We start from the raw sequence: 19,765 nt of genomic DNA, 5'->3' as shown, positions 1-19,765 counted from the left end.
AGAGAGAGAGAGAGAGAGTAAGAGAGATACAGGGCAGGAAGTAAAGAGAGAATGAGAGAAAAAGACAGAAATGGAGTGAGAGAGAATGAGAAAGAGATGCAGAGGCCCTCAGAGAGAGAGAGATGGAAGATGAGTGACAGGTAGTGACAGTTTTTTTTTCATTGAAACGTTTATGAATTAACTCTGTGTTAGTTGGTTGCCATGACGTTGTGCTAATACTGTGACTAAACATGGTCATGCCTATAAAGAGAGAAAGAGGTGGGGGGGAGAAGAGAGAGAGAGAGATAATCCATTGAGAGAAGAGAGCCGCATCTGCATCTCCATCTCACAAGCAGAAGACAGAGCAAAAACGTCAGAGCCACGTCTCCTCCTGACGTTAGCGCGTGTGTGAACATTGGTCTCATCCAGGCTGCTGCTGGCAGCTGTACTGTCCGCCTCCTCTGCTGTTTCATGAATGGATGCGAGGAGGGGCTTGATGACGCCAGCGCGCGCTCAGTGAGACACACACACACACACACACACCACCACCACGCCCCCGGATGCGGGAAATTCCTGAGAAAGCCCCCTCCCTCCCCATCCGTCTTTACCCCACGCATCCATCCTTCCATCCATCCTCCACGCGCCTGCTGCCCCACCCCACCCCTCATCCTCCAACCCTATCGCTGCAGCCAGTTTAAGCCAGCCTGCTCTGGGGCTTTGCTGACGCGAGTAGCCCATCCCCCCCTCCCCCCATCATTTCTCTCTCTCTCTTTCCCACCACTCCAAGAGCAGCATGAATAATCCATGCGAGGGAAGGAGCTGCCGCAGCAAGGCGAGCGGCGCACGTACACACACGCACGCACGCGCACACACCTTCCCTCAGACGCACGCGCATGCACAGCCGAGAGGCGCGCGCGTGGTGATTCTGCAGCCGCTCTCCATCGTTCCCCTCTGTCTGTCTGGGGCACGACGGTGGTCCTTCTCATTTTCGCTCTCTCTCTCTCTCTTCTTCCCTCTTTCCGTCTTCTGCCATGTTCTGCTTCTGCCTGCAGAGCTCGTTGCTGAAGCTGCAGGCTCTGGAGGAGGACTCCAGCCCCCCTCTGGGTCGCTCACCCGAAGACAGCCCGCCTGGCCTGGGCTTTAAGGAGGAGAGCCAGCCCCCCTCACGCGCCAGCCAGAGAGAGGACAGTAGCCCACAAGGTAATGCAACCCACGCTGTGACCGCTCGCAGCAGGTGGAAGGCGTGGTGGAGCGCGCGCGTCGCCTGGTAGCGGCGCTGGAAAAAAATGAATGCATGCTGATGTAAATGTGCATTGATTCATGTGGGATTCCATGGCTGAATGGATAAACAAATGCAGGACGTTGTGCTGCTGATGCACATAAGCATTGATGCATATGGGTTTCATTGGCCGACTGTAATGTGCTTTTTATGTCAATATGCACCGATTCATGTGAGACTGAATGGCTGAATGTCTAACTGAATGTATAACTGTAGTGTAGCTGATGATAATATGCATGAGTGGATAAATGAATGCGGAGCTGTGATAATCATGTGTACTGATTCACATGGGATTCACAGGCTGAATGCATGCATACCTGTATCCATCGATTCATGCGTGATTCAGTGAATCGGTTGGCTGGAGCAGGTGAATGAATGAAGGGGCTGGGAATGTGGTTTGTGGGACGTGGCTAAGGGACTGAGGCGGCTTTGGGAAAGGAGGGAGGGGAGGGCTTTGCTTTTGTTTTGCTTGTGCTTTTTTGGCACCACGCAGGCGTCTATTAATATCTATTAATAACGCAGAGAGTTGGAGAGAGATGCAGACTGCCCACACCTTCTCCCAGCACGACTCTTTCTCTCTCTCTCTGTCTCACACACACACACACACACACACACACACACACACCCTCACTGTATTCCTGCCTTTGTGAGGTGCTGTGCTACACTTAACCTAACACTAACCTTAACCCGAACGAGATCCATTTAATTTACTTGACTTAAATGCAGATAAATGATGTTATATTAAAGGATTTGTTTGGCGAAAATTTAAATGCACATAGTTTTCCACTTACCCCAGATGGAGTTGATCAGCCAAGATATATCTGATGTCCAAATTTTCTTTCTTTAGTTTAACACTGGAGCTATGAGGATAATGCTGCTAACAAAGACTAGATGTCAATAGTGACCCAGATCTTTTCTGTAAATACATTCTCTCAACCAGCTCAATCCGTGTCTTCGTTTAAGACTTGCTAATGTGGTTTAGACCATAGCATAACTAAATTTCATTGTATATCTGAACACTGCCATTTTAGACAACAGAAGTGCAGAAGTGTTGTGCTGAATTCCAATTCCCATATATAGATGTATATATACATATCCCATATATATATATATATATATATATATATATATATATATATATATATATATATATATGATTTCTATTATTTCTGTTTATAAACAACTTGTTATAAATAACTGCAGGGGAGTCAGAATTCAGATGTCAATCTTTTTTTTCTAGCTCATAATTAATCAATACTACATTCCAAAACACATCGACAAGTCTGTGCCACTTTAATGAAGAGCTGGATGTTGTTGAAGCAAGTTGATAGAAGTCTTGGAGATGTATTTACAGAAAAGATTTGGGTGACTGTTGTCTTGTGATGTTTGTTAGCAGCATTAGCCTCGTAGCTCCCAAAATTTGGACACCAAACATGTCTTGGCTGATGGACTACATTTGGAGTAAGTGGATAATTTGATTAGATTTTTTGCCAAACCATTTCTTAAACAAATAGTTGGCTTTCAGTTGACTAGCTATAATTCTTACAGATTGTTGTTTTTGGTAATTATCAATGATATACATCAAAACATTAATGTAAACAAAGGAAACATGTCTAACAGTATTTTGTAGGTCCTTCTCTAGCCACCTCACGTTGTTTGCTAGTGAGCTAATTGTTCATGCATGTAATTTAGGGCACATTTCATAGACCCAGGTAAAGCCTAAGACTAGACTAGCAGCAATTTCCAGTGGTGATTCACCATTGGCTCTTCAGTGTGGCCCAGGACTAGGCTTAGTTCAGGAAACTCGACCCTTAGTACTGGCTTGCCTAGTTAACACAAAATGAATTCTAAAACCTGCAGTAAAATAGTCTTTTACTTTCCTTCTTTAACTGTCCACCAGTGAGGCCTCCACTGTAAAGCTCCTCTTGAAGCACAGTTAGTAAAGCTAATACTAATCTGTAAATGATCTAAAGAAACTGCTTCCCACTCATCCTTCACTGCTGTTCACAGACTTTTCTTTCCCACATAATCCCACAATTTCTCAATAAGATTTAGCAAACAATGAAGATAAACACCTTCAAATACCATAATAAAAGTACTAAACATCAGTGCATGACATAAGCACACGTGAGTGCCATTCCATTACTGTATTAGCTCAAGTAAAAGTTTTAATATATAAGCCTTAGGAGGCGTAAGTGTTCAAGTGAACAGAAATGTTGACTTCGGCTGCAAAACTTACCCAGAATTTACTGTGATCTTCAAATTCAGTAGATAAAGCATTTAAAAGCCGTAGCAATAAATTTCTTTAAAATGTTTAATATTTCAAAACCATAGTATTCAATTTGCACGGCATTAGGTTACTACTCTAATCTGTTATACATGACTCCTGTGACAACTTGATAATACTATCACTTTACCAGTTAGCAAGCTAAAGTCTACATGACTAACAGCAAAAAAAACTTAGTACTAAAGCAACATTTATATCCAGACAAAGCAATTATTCACAACTTCTATGTATGTCATGTTTAAACTTCTCAAAGAAACGTTTGCCTTGCAAAAGCTTGCATACAGTCAAGGCCAGAAACATTTAGGCCATGGAAAACCACTGGTGGGTGACAGGACAATTTAAGAGCACCCTCCAGGAGGTAGGCAAAGTCAACAATCAAGAAAAGAAGATAAGCAGAATATGGACAAGGGAAGGAACTGCTTATGATGAAGTCTGTCACCCCATCTGTCGAGCATGGTGGAGGTAGTGTTATGACGTGGGCATGTACGCCTGCCAAAGAAGCTGGTCCCCCTTACTTTCTAAGAACAAGCAGGAGCTGAAGACAGCTACAGTAAAGGCCTGGCAGAGCATCGCCAGGGAAGAAACTCAGTGTCTGGTGATGTCTGTAGGTTCCAGACCTTAAGAATTTATTGGCTGCAAAGGGTTTGCAACCAAGTATTAAAAATAGCAACGTAATTTATGATTAGATTGTCTGAGCCTCTAAAAAATCCTACCCGATTTATATGTAAATCAAATTAAAGCTGAAAATCTTTATTTCTGTATATTTCAGCTCATATTCATTATTTAATTTCAGCTCCAATAAACTGTAGTAGATAGCAAAAATAACAATAACATTGTCGACGTCCATATATTTATGGATCAGACTGTAGGTAGCATTAGCACACTGAGGCTAACCTAACAGTGGGTGAGTGCATCTGCTCTTCACTGTCCCCACCTCCCCATTATGCTGCAGATGGCCGCTTTGGTAAGCTAGGTGTGAGGGCATGTTAGAAAGAGTACTGAAACTGGACCCAGGAGAATTCCGGTCTCCATAAAGAGCTAAATACATACACGTAAACACAACTCTGGCCTCACACTTTTTTTCATCCTCCTGTAGCTTCTTTTACATCTCTCTCCCTCTCTCTTTCATGATTTCCTGCTATCTCCCTTTTCACAGTAAGCTGAGAGTGAGTGGACAAAGGCTTTATTTGGTCTCCCGGCTTTTTTTTTGTTTCTGTGTGCGTCCCCCCGCCCCTGCTCTACACTCCTCTATTTGTAGAACATAAATCAGCATCATGGAGATTTTGTTTATCTTTTTTGGCAGTGGCAGGCGAGGTCAGTTAGTCTCCGATGACTCACAAGCATCTGGGTGTGCATGTGTGGGGGAGTATGTAAGGACATCTGTGTGTGTGTGTTGCTTTCATCAGGTAGTTATTATTCTCCACCATTCTACTTCCACTAGAGCCAATCCCACATGCTGCTTATCATTCAGCTTGTTTGTGTCATTTAATTTGCTTTTATAGCTGCGGTTACACTCTCAGTCCAGTAAGGAATCATTCTGGACCTCTTGCCAATTTGTAATGGATTTTTTGGCTACTGTAAAAATCCATAGAATCCACATTTGAAACCTGACCATGATGGGATGTGATTAAAAGGATACAACAGTCAACATTATAAATAAATATATATATTTATTATATATACACTTATGGTGTGTACACAGCAGCTACTCTAGCTCTTCATGCTTCTGTTTCATAATTTTTCAAGTCATTTGTCTCACACATGCATCCCATACACCTGTGTTTACATCTCAGAGCGTCAGAGTTCAGTAAGTATTACAAGTCGTTTACGCTGTCAGCAGCTTTCAGCTTTTTGCCTTTGGTTAAGGCAACAGGCCACGAGACCCCGCTGCTGCATGATAGGGGAAAACAGGAATTTTATCTTTTAAATTATATGATATGATCATTTGTGCTTAATATGATCAGGAACATAAATTACCATGGTAAAAAAGGTCTATTCCGATTTCAGGTTCACTTTAAAGGCCTTTTTGTACATGTTTCTTGTATGTTGCTTTTCCTCCTGATGTCCACTTCTAACATTACATAAAACTGTGGTTATATGTACCAAAACCAGTCATAATTCATTTTTGCAAGATCCATTATCCCTTAGGTTCCAACAGGCTGTTTTTTATAGTATGCCTTTAAGATTGATATGTGTTAATGAGCTCTGCTCTGATTGGCTGCCCTGCTCTGTGCCTTGTTAAAAAAGCAGTCTGGACTATCATCAGGAGATTGCACATTCGATCCTTGGCAATGCCATAGTCACCGTGGCTGGGAGTCCAATAAAGCATAACTGGCCTTGCTCTCTCTGGGTGGGTATGGTGAGGTGTCATGATCCTTTGGAAGGCCACAGATCTGTAACAGACCTCTGAAATTGTGGTATTCTGTAGTCAGCGCTTTTGCCCATATTAGGAAATCGGGGTCTAAGGAGATTTTGTCTATGAAGGATTAAGGCATTAACTCAAAAATCGATGCTATCACACCCTAAACAAAAATGTTCCAAAGCCAGTATGTACTGTCCTGTGTATGCCACCCACCCCACAAGTGTCACTGGATCCTCTGAATAACGCCATTTAGTAGTCAAAATATAAATGCATACATGCTACAAGCAAGCTAACACTCCTGTGCACTGAAATGATGTTGTATGCGAGTAGATATACCTTTAAACTTCAACACCATCATCTCAAACAGTAGACTTCTACTGCCAGAGCCACTTAAGTACCACATTTGACAAAGCTTGGAGGTTACTGTTGGGTGTTTTGCTGAGGTTGACGGTCTACACAACAGTGTGCAGCAGCAGCGATTTTTGAAACATCATTCATTTCTCTCATAGAAAAAACAGCTTAATATGTTAAACTCAGCAAATAGAAAGAAATATGCCATATTTAAGTTTGTTCCCTGCAGAGAATGAGTTAACTTATTTTCAATTATTTCCAACAAAACAAGTAATTCGACTAGTGGTGTTCAAACTTTGGCACACGACTGGATCTCCTAAACACCTCAATGTGAATGGACAGGCTAAACAACTGTGGGCTGAGTAGGCAGATATAGGCAGATTTCACAACCTTGACAAGTTCAAAACAGTAGATGGGCCATATGGACCACATGGAAGAAATGATATGTTTTGAGAATGGCTTCGGACTGACATGAGCTGAGCGCTGCCTTTGATTTTGTAGCAAATAAGTCTGGCTTGCTGGTGAGATCTACATCATTTACAGAGGCAGAGAAACTGATGTGAGAAAATATATTTTTAGAGATGTGATGACACCTGCCACGTTTTCACACACCCTTCTAGATTTGTGAATGGAGAGCGTGACTGCTGAAGTGGCTCGATGTGGTGCTCTAAACTTAGTAGAGTTGAAGTAGGCCTGCTTGCTTTCTCATTATTTGATATTTCATGTTCTGTATGTGCAGACCCCAGGCAGGCTGAGATTGATTGCATTGAGCCCCAGCAGAGTCCCGGCCCGAGTCGGCTCATCTACTCCATCACAGACGGGAACAGCCCCCTGCCCTCCCCTCGCTGCGCCAGCCTCAGCCTAAGCCAGAGATTCAACACAGACCCAGAGAGTGCACCATCACCTCCCTGCTCCCAGCACGTTATCATGTATGAACACATACAGACACACTGAGTTGCCAGTGTAGTACCTACATTGGCCATTTTATCAGAAACTCCGACAATATACACTTACTGAGTATTTTATTAGGAACACCTCCTTGTATCTATGTCTATTTTATCAGCTCTGGAAGTGTAGAACTACAAAGAGTTACTATATGGTAAGTGAAGCTGATATAATGGACAATGAGAGTAGATACAAGGAGATGTTTCTAATAAAATAATCGGTGAGTGTAGGTACACTTTGTAGTTATACAGTTACTGACTGTATACCATCTGTTGGTGCACCCAGTTCATTAGTGGAAAGGGACCACTGTAGGAACACAGATACAATTTGAATAGTGGACCATTCTCAGCACAGCAGTGACATGGAAGTGTCATAGTAGTGTACGTGGTGCTTGTATGAGTGTATCAGGCACCACAGTGTACTCAGCAACTGCGTACCTGGAGTGCACTAAAGTATGTTAGCAGAAGTAATGTTATGCTAAAAAAACTGGCAGGTAAAATGGCTAACGTGTCAGTTTGTGAACAGTATAAATGTGTAAATTGTATAAATGTGTTTGCACACAGAGCAATGCATTTTTACATTTACGGCATTTTGATCATTTATTTTTTTTTATACAGGTAGGCAAAAAGCCTTGCACAAGGACTCTTATCAGTATAGCATAGCTGTGCTTGCCCAGATGGAGGATTGAACCCTAGTCTACAGCACAGAGGCACCAGTGTTACCCACTACACTATACCAACCAATGCAGAATACCACTTTATATCAGCCAGTATGCTAAGCTTAATAGCAAGCAAAGGTAGCTAATTAGCCAGATTAGACACTTTAGAGTAGCATAAAATGACCAAAAAGAAAATTGTTAATCACAGTTATTATAAACTAGTTGTTTTTCAAGCAGGTGTTCAGGTTAGTTCCTGTTTTTAAATGTCCAGTGGAAAAACGCCATATAACGCCCTACCAATTGGAAGCCACTTCCTCCCAACCCTTTTCATTTTTTAGGAAATTACTTCAATTTCATCAGTACTGTTAAAATGACAATCAAATATCTATGTGAAAAATATGTTCATGGGGTGTACTTACTTTTTCACAATACTATACACTCAGACCCAGAGGACACATACAGACACACTCTCGAAGTTCCGTCACTGCTTCCAGCACTTCATCATGTACATGCACACACAAAACTCTTAATACACTCTAGAAAAATGTTGACCATTTTATTCAAAACTTTATCAAACTCTGTCAAATTCTAACAATAACTCTTTAAAAAGAAATAAGCAATCTTTGTATGAATGGTATGAGTAATTCTGCTTTTGCTCAGCAGTTATGTATGATCTTAGAGACTAAGATTCTAGTTTGTGTTTGTCTAGGTCAGAAGCCTATTTTGGTGTTCAAGCCATTAAAAACACCACCAACAAACAACAACTGTAACACTGACCTAGAATCCTCTCAAGCACACACACACCCACACACACACACACACACACACACACACACACACACACACACACACACACACAGTCATACCTTGTGTTTCTCTGTGACCCAGTTTAAAATAGATTGTTCTTTTTCATGGTCACTGACATTAGGTTCTCTACTAGCTGACCAGTCTTATACTGCTTTGAGCAACCAGCTGTGATTTACTGCACAACATGTACTGCATATGCACATAATCATTATGCATATGCATATAATGCATATAATCATTATGCATATAAATGGGAAATTCCATAAAAATTATGCATAGCTAAATCCTTAGTATGTAAAAAAAATCATTCAGTGTTGTCTAATGTGAAATGCTCTGTTCAAAAGAAAAGTAAGATAGAATTGTTCATAGTGGTGACGATGGAAACCAGGGTCTGTATTCACAAATCTTCTCAAAGAAGGAGTGATGATGTAGGATCAGATCCCTGTCTTATTTAATATGACTTTAATGACAGGAACAGACCCTAGATCAGCACTCCTACTCTAAGAAGCTTTGTGAGTACGAGCCCAGATGTCATGCCTCTATGTTTCTTATGAGGTAAGCTTTTGGCCTAAAGCATATTTTTTTAAATCCATTCATGGCAGAAGGGTGAGTGCAGGCAGCAAGGGAAAATAGTCTCTAAAGAAAACTTAGTTTTTCAGATTCACCACTATTTTATTATTATCAGCATTACATATAAAAGCTCAGAAGACCTGTGTGGGTTCTTTTTTGGATAGTAAATAAAATGGCTATATTTGGCCCCTCAGAGCCAGCTCTACCTATTAAGCATGGCTTAAAAAACAGAAGATGAGGAGAAGATGTTAAAAGATAAAGGTATGTTTTGGTTGCACTTTGAGGTGTTAAAATAATGCCATTTGTTTAGGCTTTTGGTCAGAAAACAAGAAGTAGTCAGTTTAGATGGAGATGCTGTTAGAACCCTGTCAACATTCAGTCATCAGCAATATAAAAAATTGCTTTTTTTGTCCACTTGTGATGGTCATTGTTATTAGCTAGCCTTTATCTTTAGACATTAGCTAGCAAGCTAACTGATTTGCTAATGTTATGTAAACAAAGTTAGGTTCCTACATTTATGTAAAACTATATGATAATTATATGTATAAACGCTATTCACACAATAACTCATTAAATCTTTTCCATATTAAATGTAAACAAAAAAAGACTGAAAATAAATAAACATCACATGACAGTATTCATCAGATAGACAGCTAAATATGAATAGGACAAAGCAAATAAGTGACAATTCAAAAAGATAGCTTGAGGCCTTAACTCCTTAAAATCCCAGGCTTATTACATACTAAGGTTTATTATTTAGTAACTACACGAACTTAAGTGCCAAATGTTTAAGCTATTCTTAGGTTATAGAAGTGTGTAATAAAGCTGGCTATGTAAGGGGTTAAAGGAAAAATTCGTTCTCCGCTTTTACTTTTAGACAAGGTGTAGGCCTGGGGGAGTGCCAGGCACATGGGGGCCCCCCAAGAAAATCCTGCTTAGGGCAACCAAAATGCTAAAGCTGGCCCTGACCACTGTATAGAAATCAGTTCAAATGAACCATTTCACATCAAAACACTCGGAATGACTTGAATGAATTATGCAGATTTGTGGAACTCTTCTTTAACTCACTTGCAATCCTTGTCTCTTTCCCAGGCCTCGTGCTGTGGTCAGACTCGTGACTGCTGATGATGCTAAAGATGCTCCATCCATCCCGCTACTCACCAAACACATCCAAACCCTTAAGAGGAAAATCCGCAAGTTTGAGGAGCGCTTCGAGCAAGAGATGAACTACAAGGTTCATACAACTTGTAGCTGAGCATTTGTAGCTGGGTTTTAAACCCATTTACATACGCTTGACCAGTGTGGATTCATTAGAACAATAACAAAAGACTAGTAAGTAAGTAATAACCTTTTGCCATGTATAGAATCCTTAAATACTTAAATTCCAGCAAAAGATGTTGGGCAGTACAGAAGCATTAGGAAGTGGTCAGATATTTAACACAGTGCAGCTTTAGAGCAGGGAAAAATGTCACGAAACTTACCTTGAATGTTGATCAGTTAGCTTACACCCAGCAGCTTCCAGCTTGCAAATGCTAGACTTCTTTCTGTCCTTGCCTTACTGCCCCCTCTGCTGGTCGATACGGTTATTGCACCTAAAGGAAACATTGGCATCAGAATAGCAGTGCATTGGTTACATTAAAAAAACACAGACTAGTGTTAATAAACTCCACACTGATGTCTTTTATTGCTATAAATGAAGGATAGTAATCATATTAAATGATATACAGTACTGTGCAAAAATCCACCTTTCATTTATTTTCCAGTCAAAACAGCCAATAAGTCCTAGTTATTCATTATTCAGCTTCAGAAAAAGCAGATTTAGTGTGTCTATCCTTTGCTTTTATTACAGCTTCTATTCATTTCAGGATATTTGCTTCCAAGAATATTTCCACACACCTCCAAAGTTCAGTCTTAGAAGTTGGTTGCACTGTCTGCTTCTCACGATCCAAGTAATCCCCAACACTTTCAGTGATGCTGATGTCAATGGTCAGTCCATTGTTCTGAGAACAGTAACTGCTTCTTGACAGCTGCACATCCTTTCAGACTCATAGTGCTGAGTCGTCTTCTCACAGTGGAAGCCAGTACAGAAGAGTGGAGCTCTTCTCTCACAAAGATGAAATACTTTAAAAACTGTTGATCTGATGGGGACATTTTTGGTGGCCTACCAGGTCTTGGACAGTTGTTAGGAGCTTCTTTATTTCTTTATCTTTTAATAATTTTAATAATTCCAGTTTTGGAAACTCCTGTTTTTTCATTTAACTTCCCCATTCTTTATTCAGGTAAATTATCTTATATTTGATCTCTTCAGAAATGTCTTGTGAAAAATGAATAACTTAATGGCTGTTGGACTGGAATAAAAACAAATAAAGGGTGGTCTTTGACCTTTGCACAGTACTGTAAGCTTGTATGTTCTCAATGGTCTTTAATCTCTCCTCTAGCCCTCCCACAACGACAAGTCGGCCAATCCAGAGATGTTTAAGCTCATGACTGAACTGGCCAGGTCTCGCAAGCAGCTAAAAGGTAGGCAATGTCCTTGTCTTTATGTTGGAGCTATTCTGAGCACATAGTAACATATATTTTCTAATCCTTTTTTGAGGGGTTTTTGCCAGGAGCCTCCTTTAGCTTCAAAGCACAATTTGAATTGGGCATGTGCCCGGTGATGATAAATCAAGTTATCGCATTAACAGTCCTCAGTAAAAACTCATTTACCGCCAGTTTTTTTTTTAAAATCAGTTCAGAGTTGTAAACCGACAAAGTGCACCTACATGGTACGGATACCTGATAAACTGGCAACTCGACCAAACCAGTCCGAACCAGTCTGTATGCAACATAATGCTCAAATCTAGAAGCGGTCAGCTCTTATCAAAAATTTAACCCAACTACAGCCTACAAACAAGAGCTTCAATGCCCATCTTTCAGATTTGAAACTGAGGCAGTCTGTGGAGGAGTCTCGAGGCCAGGAGAACGGTGACCCCACCGATGTCTGCAGGTACTCCAATGGGCTGCAGGAGGCGACAGAGCTGCAGCAGCACAAGCCCTCTCTGGAGGAGACGGTGGACCTGCTGCTGAAGAGGCTGAGGGAGAAACGCCAAGCCCTGGGCCTACCAGACAACATGAAGGTGAGGCCATCTGTGCTCCATTCTGTTCATGCTGCCGAAACCGGAGGGGCCCATGGTATATGAAGTGATTAACCGTGCCTTCTCCGCTCTTCAGGAGATGACCCACAGGCAGATGGCCATAGAGAAGCTCACGCTTCAGAAATGCCTGCTGTATTTTGAGAGTCTGCATGGACGCCCTGTAAGAGCATGTTTACCATTTGACTTACCTTGTTGTTTGATACAAAGTAATACCAAGGGTCATTTTCCAATATCAGTACTACTAATTAGGCATGTGCCCTTTGTTGGCCCATTTCATGAAAAAACAAATTTGATGTGATGTCACAAGTACTGCCTCATTTACAAACACCTACCTATTCAGTGTACAGCAGTTTAACTCCGCCCATTCATAATGAAGTTCTAGAGCAGGGGTGCACAACTCCAGAGTTTGGTAGTTTCCCTATTCAGACACACCCACTAAACCTGGCAATTAACATATGAATGTAATTTGGTGTGTTTGAGCAGGTAAATCACCAAATTGTGCTGGATTCTGGTCCCCCAGGACCGGAGCTTTTCACCCCTGATCTACAGAGTGTTGTAGCGAGTGCTTTTTGAACGAAGTGCAATATAGGACAGCCAATCAGAACAGGAGGTCATTTATCTTATAACAGTCTTAAAGGAGAGTTCCAAAGATTTTGCAAAATTGCTGCAAAATTCAGAGGCTGAGATGTAAACAAAGTCTGTCAGAAAGGTCTGGTGAGAAATTGTGAATAGTAGAGAAACTTACTCACTCAGATTTCTTTATAGGGGTGGTGACAGGAACCAGGCTCACAATGTCTAAGATAGCTATTTTATTTACAGTCCAAAACAAACAGTGAACCTACAAGTCTCTTCTGAGTTTCTTTTGAGTTGGTAAAATAGTGGGAAATCTGGGGACTGTTTTGCCTGTTTTGACTGTTTTGCAGTAAAGGTATTTTAAAAAATACACTTTAGGCCCAAATCTCATCTCTGAACTATCAAAAAACAATGTCTCAGCATTACTGGCAGTGTATTTATAACCATTTCATTCATCTGATAACTTTCTGTGAGGGAGCTTTCAGGTTTTTCAAGTTTTCATTGAACTCTTCAGACGTCTGGTTCCCATGACCACCACTGTAAGCAATTCTGACTTGGAAAGTTTCTCTAGAACGGAGCATTTGACTTTGCTTATCTTAAGCATTTAATGATGCAGATATTTTGAAAAAAGAGCACAATTCCCCTTTAAAGACATGGTATCGGAGCAGCCTGGTAACTTCTAAGGTATAAATAGAGGGTGGAAAATAGCCATGTAAAAGTGAATTATGACCATTTTTGGTATATAAAACCACACAAATATTATAAGTGGACCTCAAAGAAAAAATTAAATACAAAAAAAGTGTAGGATACAGGCTCTCCAAAAGTCTTCTTATGCAAATAAATTGGAAAGAAACATCGCTTTCTACAGTAAAAATGCAGTCGTTATATGTTATAATATTTTTATTACTGCTATTCATGTATGAAGTGTAGAGAGAGAGCTCTTATTCTACTCAGTTATTTGCTGAAATCATTTTTCTCTACTTATTCAGCACCAAAACACCTTCCATTTAAAAGAAAATAGTTATTATAATTAATGCTAAAAAAAAGAATATTGCAGCCGCACCCCACAGCATATTTTGCTTTGCATCTGTTTACACATGTACCTCTGGCCTCAAGAGTTTAAATAATGTTATTCTGTTGCTAAACATTATTTCAGCTTGCATTCTAGCCACACTGTCTGCTGGCATTGTTAAAGGAAGTCTCCCAGCAACTCTCCTTGGAGGCATTACTGCAAATACTGGTTTAGTTTGGAAATTCCACTTATTTTTCAAATTTTCTGCATGATAAATAAAATGATTAAGATGTAAACAGAGTCCTTCAGAGTGGTTTGATGTGAAATGCTCCATTCTAGAGAAGCCAAGACAGAATTGTCCACAGCAGTGCAGATGGGGACCAGACATCTGAGGCATTTAATGGTTACAAATACGCTGCCTAATACATTGTTTAGTAGTTACAGTTGAGATTAGATTTATGGCCTAAAACATATTTTTTAAGCCATTGATGGTGGAGATGTTTTGTAAGGGTGAAGTAGTACTCAAAGATTTACCACTGTTTCAGATTTACTACTGTTTCTCCATTATCAGTATTACATATAAAAACGACACGTAGGTTCACTGGTTGTTTTGGATAATAAATACATGTGCTACATTTGCATTGTAGACATCATTACTCCTGATTCCTATTAGCACTACTGATACAAAAATCAGAGTCTGTATCTAATGTTTCTTTACAATTCACCATTCTTTCAATCTAAACACTTAAAATAATGCAAAAGAATGTGAAAAATCTGTGTAATTCCACATTAAAAGGTGGAGAAAATCCATGCAAGCTAGCTCTACACTTTAGCTCTTTGCATCCAATAAAAAAGCTGTCATGTGAGAATCGATTCTCAAAAAAAAAAAATCAGACATATTGCTACTTTGGTATTGATCTGTCCATCCATAGAAGAGAGAGCTAAAGGCTGATTTGCTTAAAAGTTGTGCTTGTGTGTGTCTTACAATATGGCTGCACTGTTGCAGGGCACCAAGCAGGAGAAGAACCTGGTGAAGCCACTGTATGACCGATACCAGATGGTCAAGCACCTTCTGTGTGCCACTCCTACAATAACCACCATAGTAAGTGTGGCCTGGCTGTGCTAACACACAGACCTTGACTGGGTTATAATGGCACAGGAATGCATAAAATGACTCATATGTCTGTTACAAGCGCTGCAATAACAGAAAATTTCAGTCAAGACCACAAAGAGCAAAACTTAGCAATGCTTAGCATCTCAGCTAAGTCCAAGTCAGTTCTGTGTGTATAGTTTCTTAGTCCTGCTCTATTAAATGACATTAAACTTTTTTATTATCTCATATTGAAACTGTGGAGAACAATGAAAGCAATTTAGATGGAAAATATGTGTTAGCATCTTAGCCTGCTACTAAATCAGATGCATAACTATAAGGCAGTGGTGAGTCATGATTATTAGAGCTAGGCCTTCAGTTTGAGCCATAAATGTCAAAACATGAGGAAAAAATCCACCTCTACAATAATGCTAACCTCTGCTAGTGTCATGGGATTCTAGTAGTTTGTTAACGCTAAGCTAATGCAGATTCGCATGAACATTTTTTGGGTTCTCTAGATTAAACAAAAACATTTGAAGCTTCTAGAAGACATTCCATTTTTTACTCGAATCTTGTGATATTATATTAGCATATTGGCGCCATCTAAAGAAAACGTATCACGTATCTCCATTTTTTTACTATTCTATATTATTTGGGCACAGCAGCTGTCCTTTACATTGTGTGAACATTTCATGGTGAATGCAACAGTTCAAATGCTCCAAATTTGCTTGGAATAAAAAAATTCAAGAACATTTTTGTCCTGCCCTGTACCTTTTTAAAGATATTTGTTTTTCTTCGGACACAAACAATATGTTTGACCTTGTAGCAGTTTCACAGTGACTTTTTCAGTAGAGAGACCTGGTGGAGAGCTGCCGCCACAGTTTCTAACAACCCTTTGATTAGGCTGCCACTTGGATTGGATTCCTCTGTTACTTTGTAATTATGCTGGTGGCTAACCTAATGTTTTAGGACTTCTCTTTAGCTCCTGAAGGCCTAACCAATCTACCTAGAAACCACAGAGAGAAACAATTTCTGATTGGCTAAAAATGTAACCCTGTTGTTTCCATCCAGAACTTAACAATGAAAGAGTTTAAATGCAAACATGATTCTACTAAATAAAAATCAAATAAATATCACACAGGTATTTTCAGTAAGAAATCAATAGGCCTTCTCTGAAGGCCTAGAAGGCTCTGAAGGTTACCATCAAGATATCCCCAAGCATCTTTTCCTTTTTGACTTTATTCACTTCAGCCTTCTTTCTTTTGGATTTTCTCTGGGTTAAGGAGGAAGAGGAAGGATCTGATGAAGATTACGCGCAGCAAACGCCACCAGTCCCACGGCAACCCACGCCAGAGTCAGTGGATGAGGACGAGGAGGAAGGGGACAGCGACCCTGCCTTCGTCTCTCCACTAGATGAAGTGAAAGCAATGCAAAAACCAGCCATCACCATGTCCAACCTGCATGCGGCTTCCAGGTAGGCCCTCACCATGACCCTGATCAAGATGTCACAGGAAACAGGAGTGATGAAGGGGCTGCAACATACCCAGATTTATCTTCTTTAATCTGAATATAGCAAAGTCCAGTGTGTGTATTTTTATTTGAAGTGCCCATATGATGGAGAACCAATTTTTGTTTGAAAATAGTTTGAAATATTAAAATTTATTGTAGTATGGAAACATTTGTTAAGGTTTCAAGATGTACCGTTGACCATCCAGTCCATACGGTTCATATGCAGAAGTTGCAAAAACAGCCCATTTTAAATTAGTTGTTTTTGTTATATCACAAAAACCAATGCATTTACATATATCTGTCCATTCGACCTACGGCAGTTTATCAGCTAGTGCATTTTGAATGAGGCACAAAACAGGGCAGTCAATCAGAATAGACTGACACTATGATTATGACACAGTATGACTGTTTTTAGTACATAAACCCACACAACTGTTAGGGAAAGGATAAATGTTGGATAAAATGTTGCAAATGAGCCCTTTAATGGTCTATGTATTTTTAAAGCCTGCCAGTAGCCATGCCCTGTTTAAGTTAATGTTGCATTTTCATTGCAGTGAGCTGTCTCACTTCCCTCTCCAACTCTTGCCTGCTCTGGGGGCATGTTGCTAAACACAAGCTAGTGTAGAGTCCAGAGTGAAAGTGTATACAGAGTTGTAGACTAGTTCAAAGCCCTGAAGCGACCTAATATTGTTTTTTAAGCCTAAAAAATCAACTAATATAATAATGCCCCATGTTTTGATTCCAATTTTCCCCCAACCAATATTTCTTCCTCTTAGTCTGCGTTTGAGTATTGAATCTTCAGTGTGTAGCTTGACTATAAACACAGTTTTACACCACATCAAAAATCTGATTGGTCGCTGCTCAGGTCATCTATATATTTTTTGTCCAGAATGAGTCAGAAAAGCATGAATGTCATTTATATGCTGCTTAAAATTTCAGCACCCCCAACTAAAAACAACTCCTGATGTTCCTGGAACATTCATTAAAACTTTATGTTTAGCTACATGGGCTGTTAGAAATGGAAAACATTATATAGAGGGCTCTGTACCAGACCTCTATATGGAAAGAGTCACTGTGAAACTGCTACATGGTAAAACATATGCTGATGTGTCTGTTACAAGCTTCAAGTAAAACATGCAATGACTTTTGGATGCTTCACGTCTGTGTTTAATCTAGAACATCCAAAAATGTTCATACAAATTATCTTATCACTAACAAGCTAATAGAGTCCCATAGGGACGCTAGCAGAAGTTAGAATTATCATAAAGATGTTTTTTTTTCCTGATGGTTAGACCGAGTTTTGACATTTATATTGAAGGCCTAGCTCTAATAACCGTGGTTTACCACTGCAAATAAGTCATTTAGATCAATAAAACCCTATCAAGTTGATAGATCATCTGAAATTGACTTGCTTATGTGTCAAACATAAATGGACAAAAGTGCAGGTAGAATTCAGGCCTCAGAATATCTTATGATACTGGTTTTAGCTATACTAATGTGTAACTAAAGCAAATTTATTTGAGATTTATTTGAGATACTTTTTACAGCTTGACACAGTTAGAGGCAACCAGAGCTTAAACCCCTGGTTTAAACCCAGGCTGGTTTTAGGCACCAAGGTTGAGTGCAGATTATAATCTGAGCTGCACTGATGGGTGATAAGGGGTTTACTGAGCATTGTGGTGCAAATATAAATGGAGCTGAATGGATTCCAGGTCTGAGCTGCTGGAGTGTCTGCGAGAGACTCGAGCGGAGAAGAAGAGGAGACGGAAAGCCATCAGAGAGTTCGAGGAGCAGTTCTTCAGACAGATGGGCAGGTAGCACTCAAGCGACACACTGCAGTGGCGTTAACATGTTTTAATGAACACTCATGTTACGTTTGCCTTTTTTAAAACATGAACAAGACGAGAAACAAAAAAAAAGACAAACAGAGTTTCAATTACAGTTAGCTTAATGCACACCTAGTCGGCAATACACAACAGAAACTGACAGGGAAAGAGAGAAAGAGAGAAAAAAATACAGTGATTCTGTACACAGTATTTGCAAATTCGCAGAAAATAAAATACATTTCTCTTCTGTTTAGCTGATATCCACCGATGTACAAAACTATTTCAATAAGGCAACACAAGGATTAATCTCACTGCTCAGCTGGGCTCACATGGTTTCTATTAATCTTTCTTTTTTGTGTTTTCTTTTTTTTCTCCTTTTTCTTTTAATTCACATAAGGACTGCACAAAAGGATGACCGGATTCCAATGGCAGAGGAATACCAGGAGTACAAAAGCCTCAAAGCCAAACTGCGCTTGCTGGAGGTTCTGCTCAGCAAACAGGAAACCACAAAGACTATGTGAAATGTGCATATATATATCCCTGTTTGCCTTTCAGTACAGACCCAGATGTTTGGACCAAAACATGTTTTTTTTTGTTTTCTTACATTTGATGTGCTCGTGCCATAATAACACTACAATGCACTTTAACATTGAGTCTATTTTAAGCTGCCCATATGCCCCATACATAGGGTCAGTTTCCCAGACCCAGAATAAGCGTGCAATTTAGTGCAAGACTAGGCTTTATCCTGTCTGAGAAACCAGCCCATAGGGTTTTATCTGAATCTGAAGCCTGTACATGGCTACTGCATGACATACCATGTAAATACAGGTGTCTGTTCTGTATTGTGCTGATACTTCATTCTGACCTCAGTGGATACCGACAGCTTGTGTGTATTTTCAATAGAAAAAAAAAAAACAACAAAAAGGTGTTTATCGAGGCTATGCTTATGAAATATGGCACTTTACAGTGTTTTTTTGAAGAGATTTCTTTGTTTTGATAACCAAAGCCTGAATGAATATGCAATTTTGTTTTCTCAGTTTCTTGTTCTGATCTGAGTTTGTGTCCTTAATGACATGATGGTCAGCCTGTGATCCTCAGGGGTCTGTGCTTTAACCAAGTCTAGCACCTATTCCTAATGCTAAATGTGGAATATAACCTTGAGCACTTAGAATTACAATCATATGCAAACTCAGTAGCTCCCTGAAACAAACAGTGCTATCAATGGTAAATCGATATAGAACATGAATGATACAGAATGGATCTACCTACTTTGCCATAATGAAGGAAAGCAACTGGAATGACTGCAGCACAAAAAGAGAAGCATTACTAGTAGAGTCCCTTTGAAGGACGAGCTAAATGGCAAAGAAAGCAGGTTTTTAA

At 40.0% G+C, this 19,765-nt stretch overlaps 1 protein-coding gene across 1 annotated transcript; it reads left to right on the top strand.

Annotated features, from left to right (window-relative positions):
* The first annotated feature begins 899 nt into the window (after positions 1-899).
* Positions 900-18,955, top strand: fam13c (family with sequence similarity 13 member C). The gene is made up of 10 exons (XM_036572219.1): positions 900-1,179; positions 6,998-7,187; positions 10,331-10,472; positions 11,677-11,758; positions 12,158-12,357; positions 12,452-12,535; positions 14,967-15,062; positions 16,334-16,524; positions 18,272-18,373; positions 18,783-18,955. The coding sequence occupies exons 1-10, from the start codon at positions 1,011-1,013 to the stop codon at positions 18,904-18,906; spliced, it is 1,380 nt and encodes a 459-aa protein (XP_036428112.1). The 5' UTR covers positions 900-1,010; the 3' UTR covers positions 18,907-18,955.
* Positions 18,956-19,765: the final 810 nt, after the last annotated feature.

Source organism: Colossoma macropomum, unplaced genomic scaffold (assembly GCF_904425465.1).
Source record: "Colossoma macropomum unplaced genomic scaffold, Colossoma_macropomum, whole genome shotgun sequence".
In the NCBI taxonomy this organism is placed as follows: domain Eukaryota; kingdom Metazoa; phylum Chordata; class Actinopteri; order Characiformes; family Serrasalmidae; genus Colossoma; species Colossoma macropomum.
The sequence above is the reverse complement of the archived record's forward strand: the minus strand, read 5'-3'. Positions and strand labels throughout refer to the sequence as shown.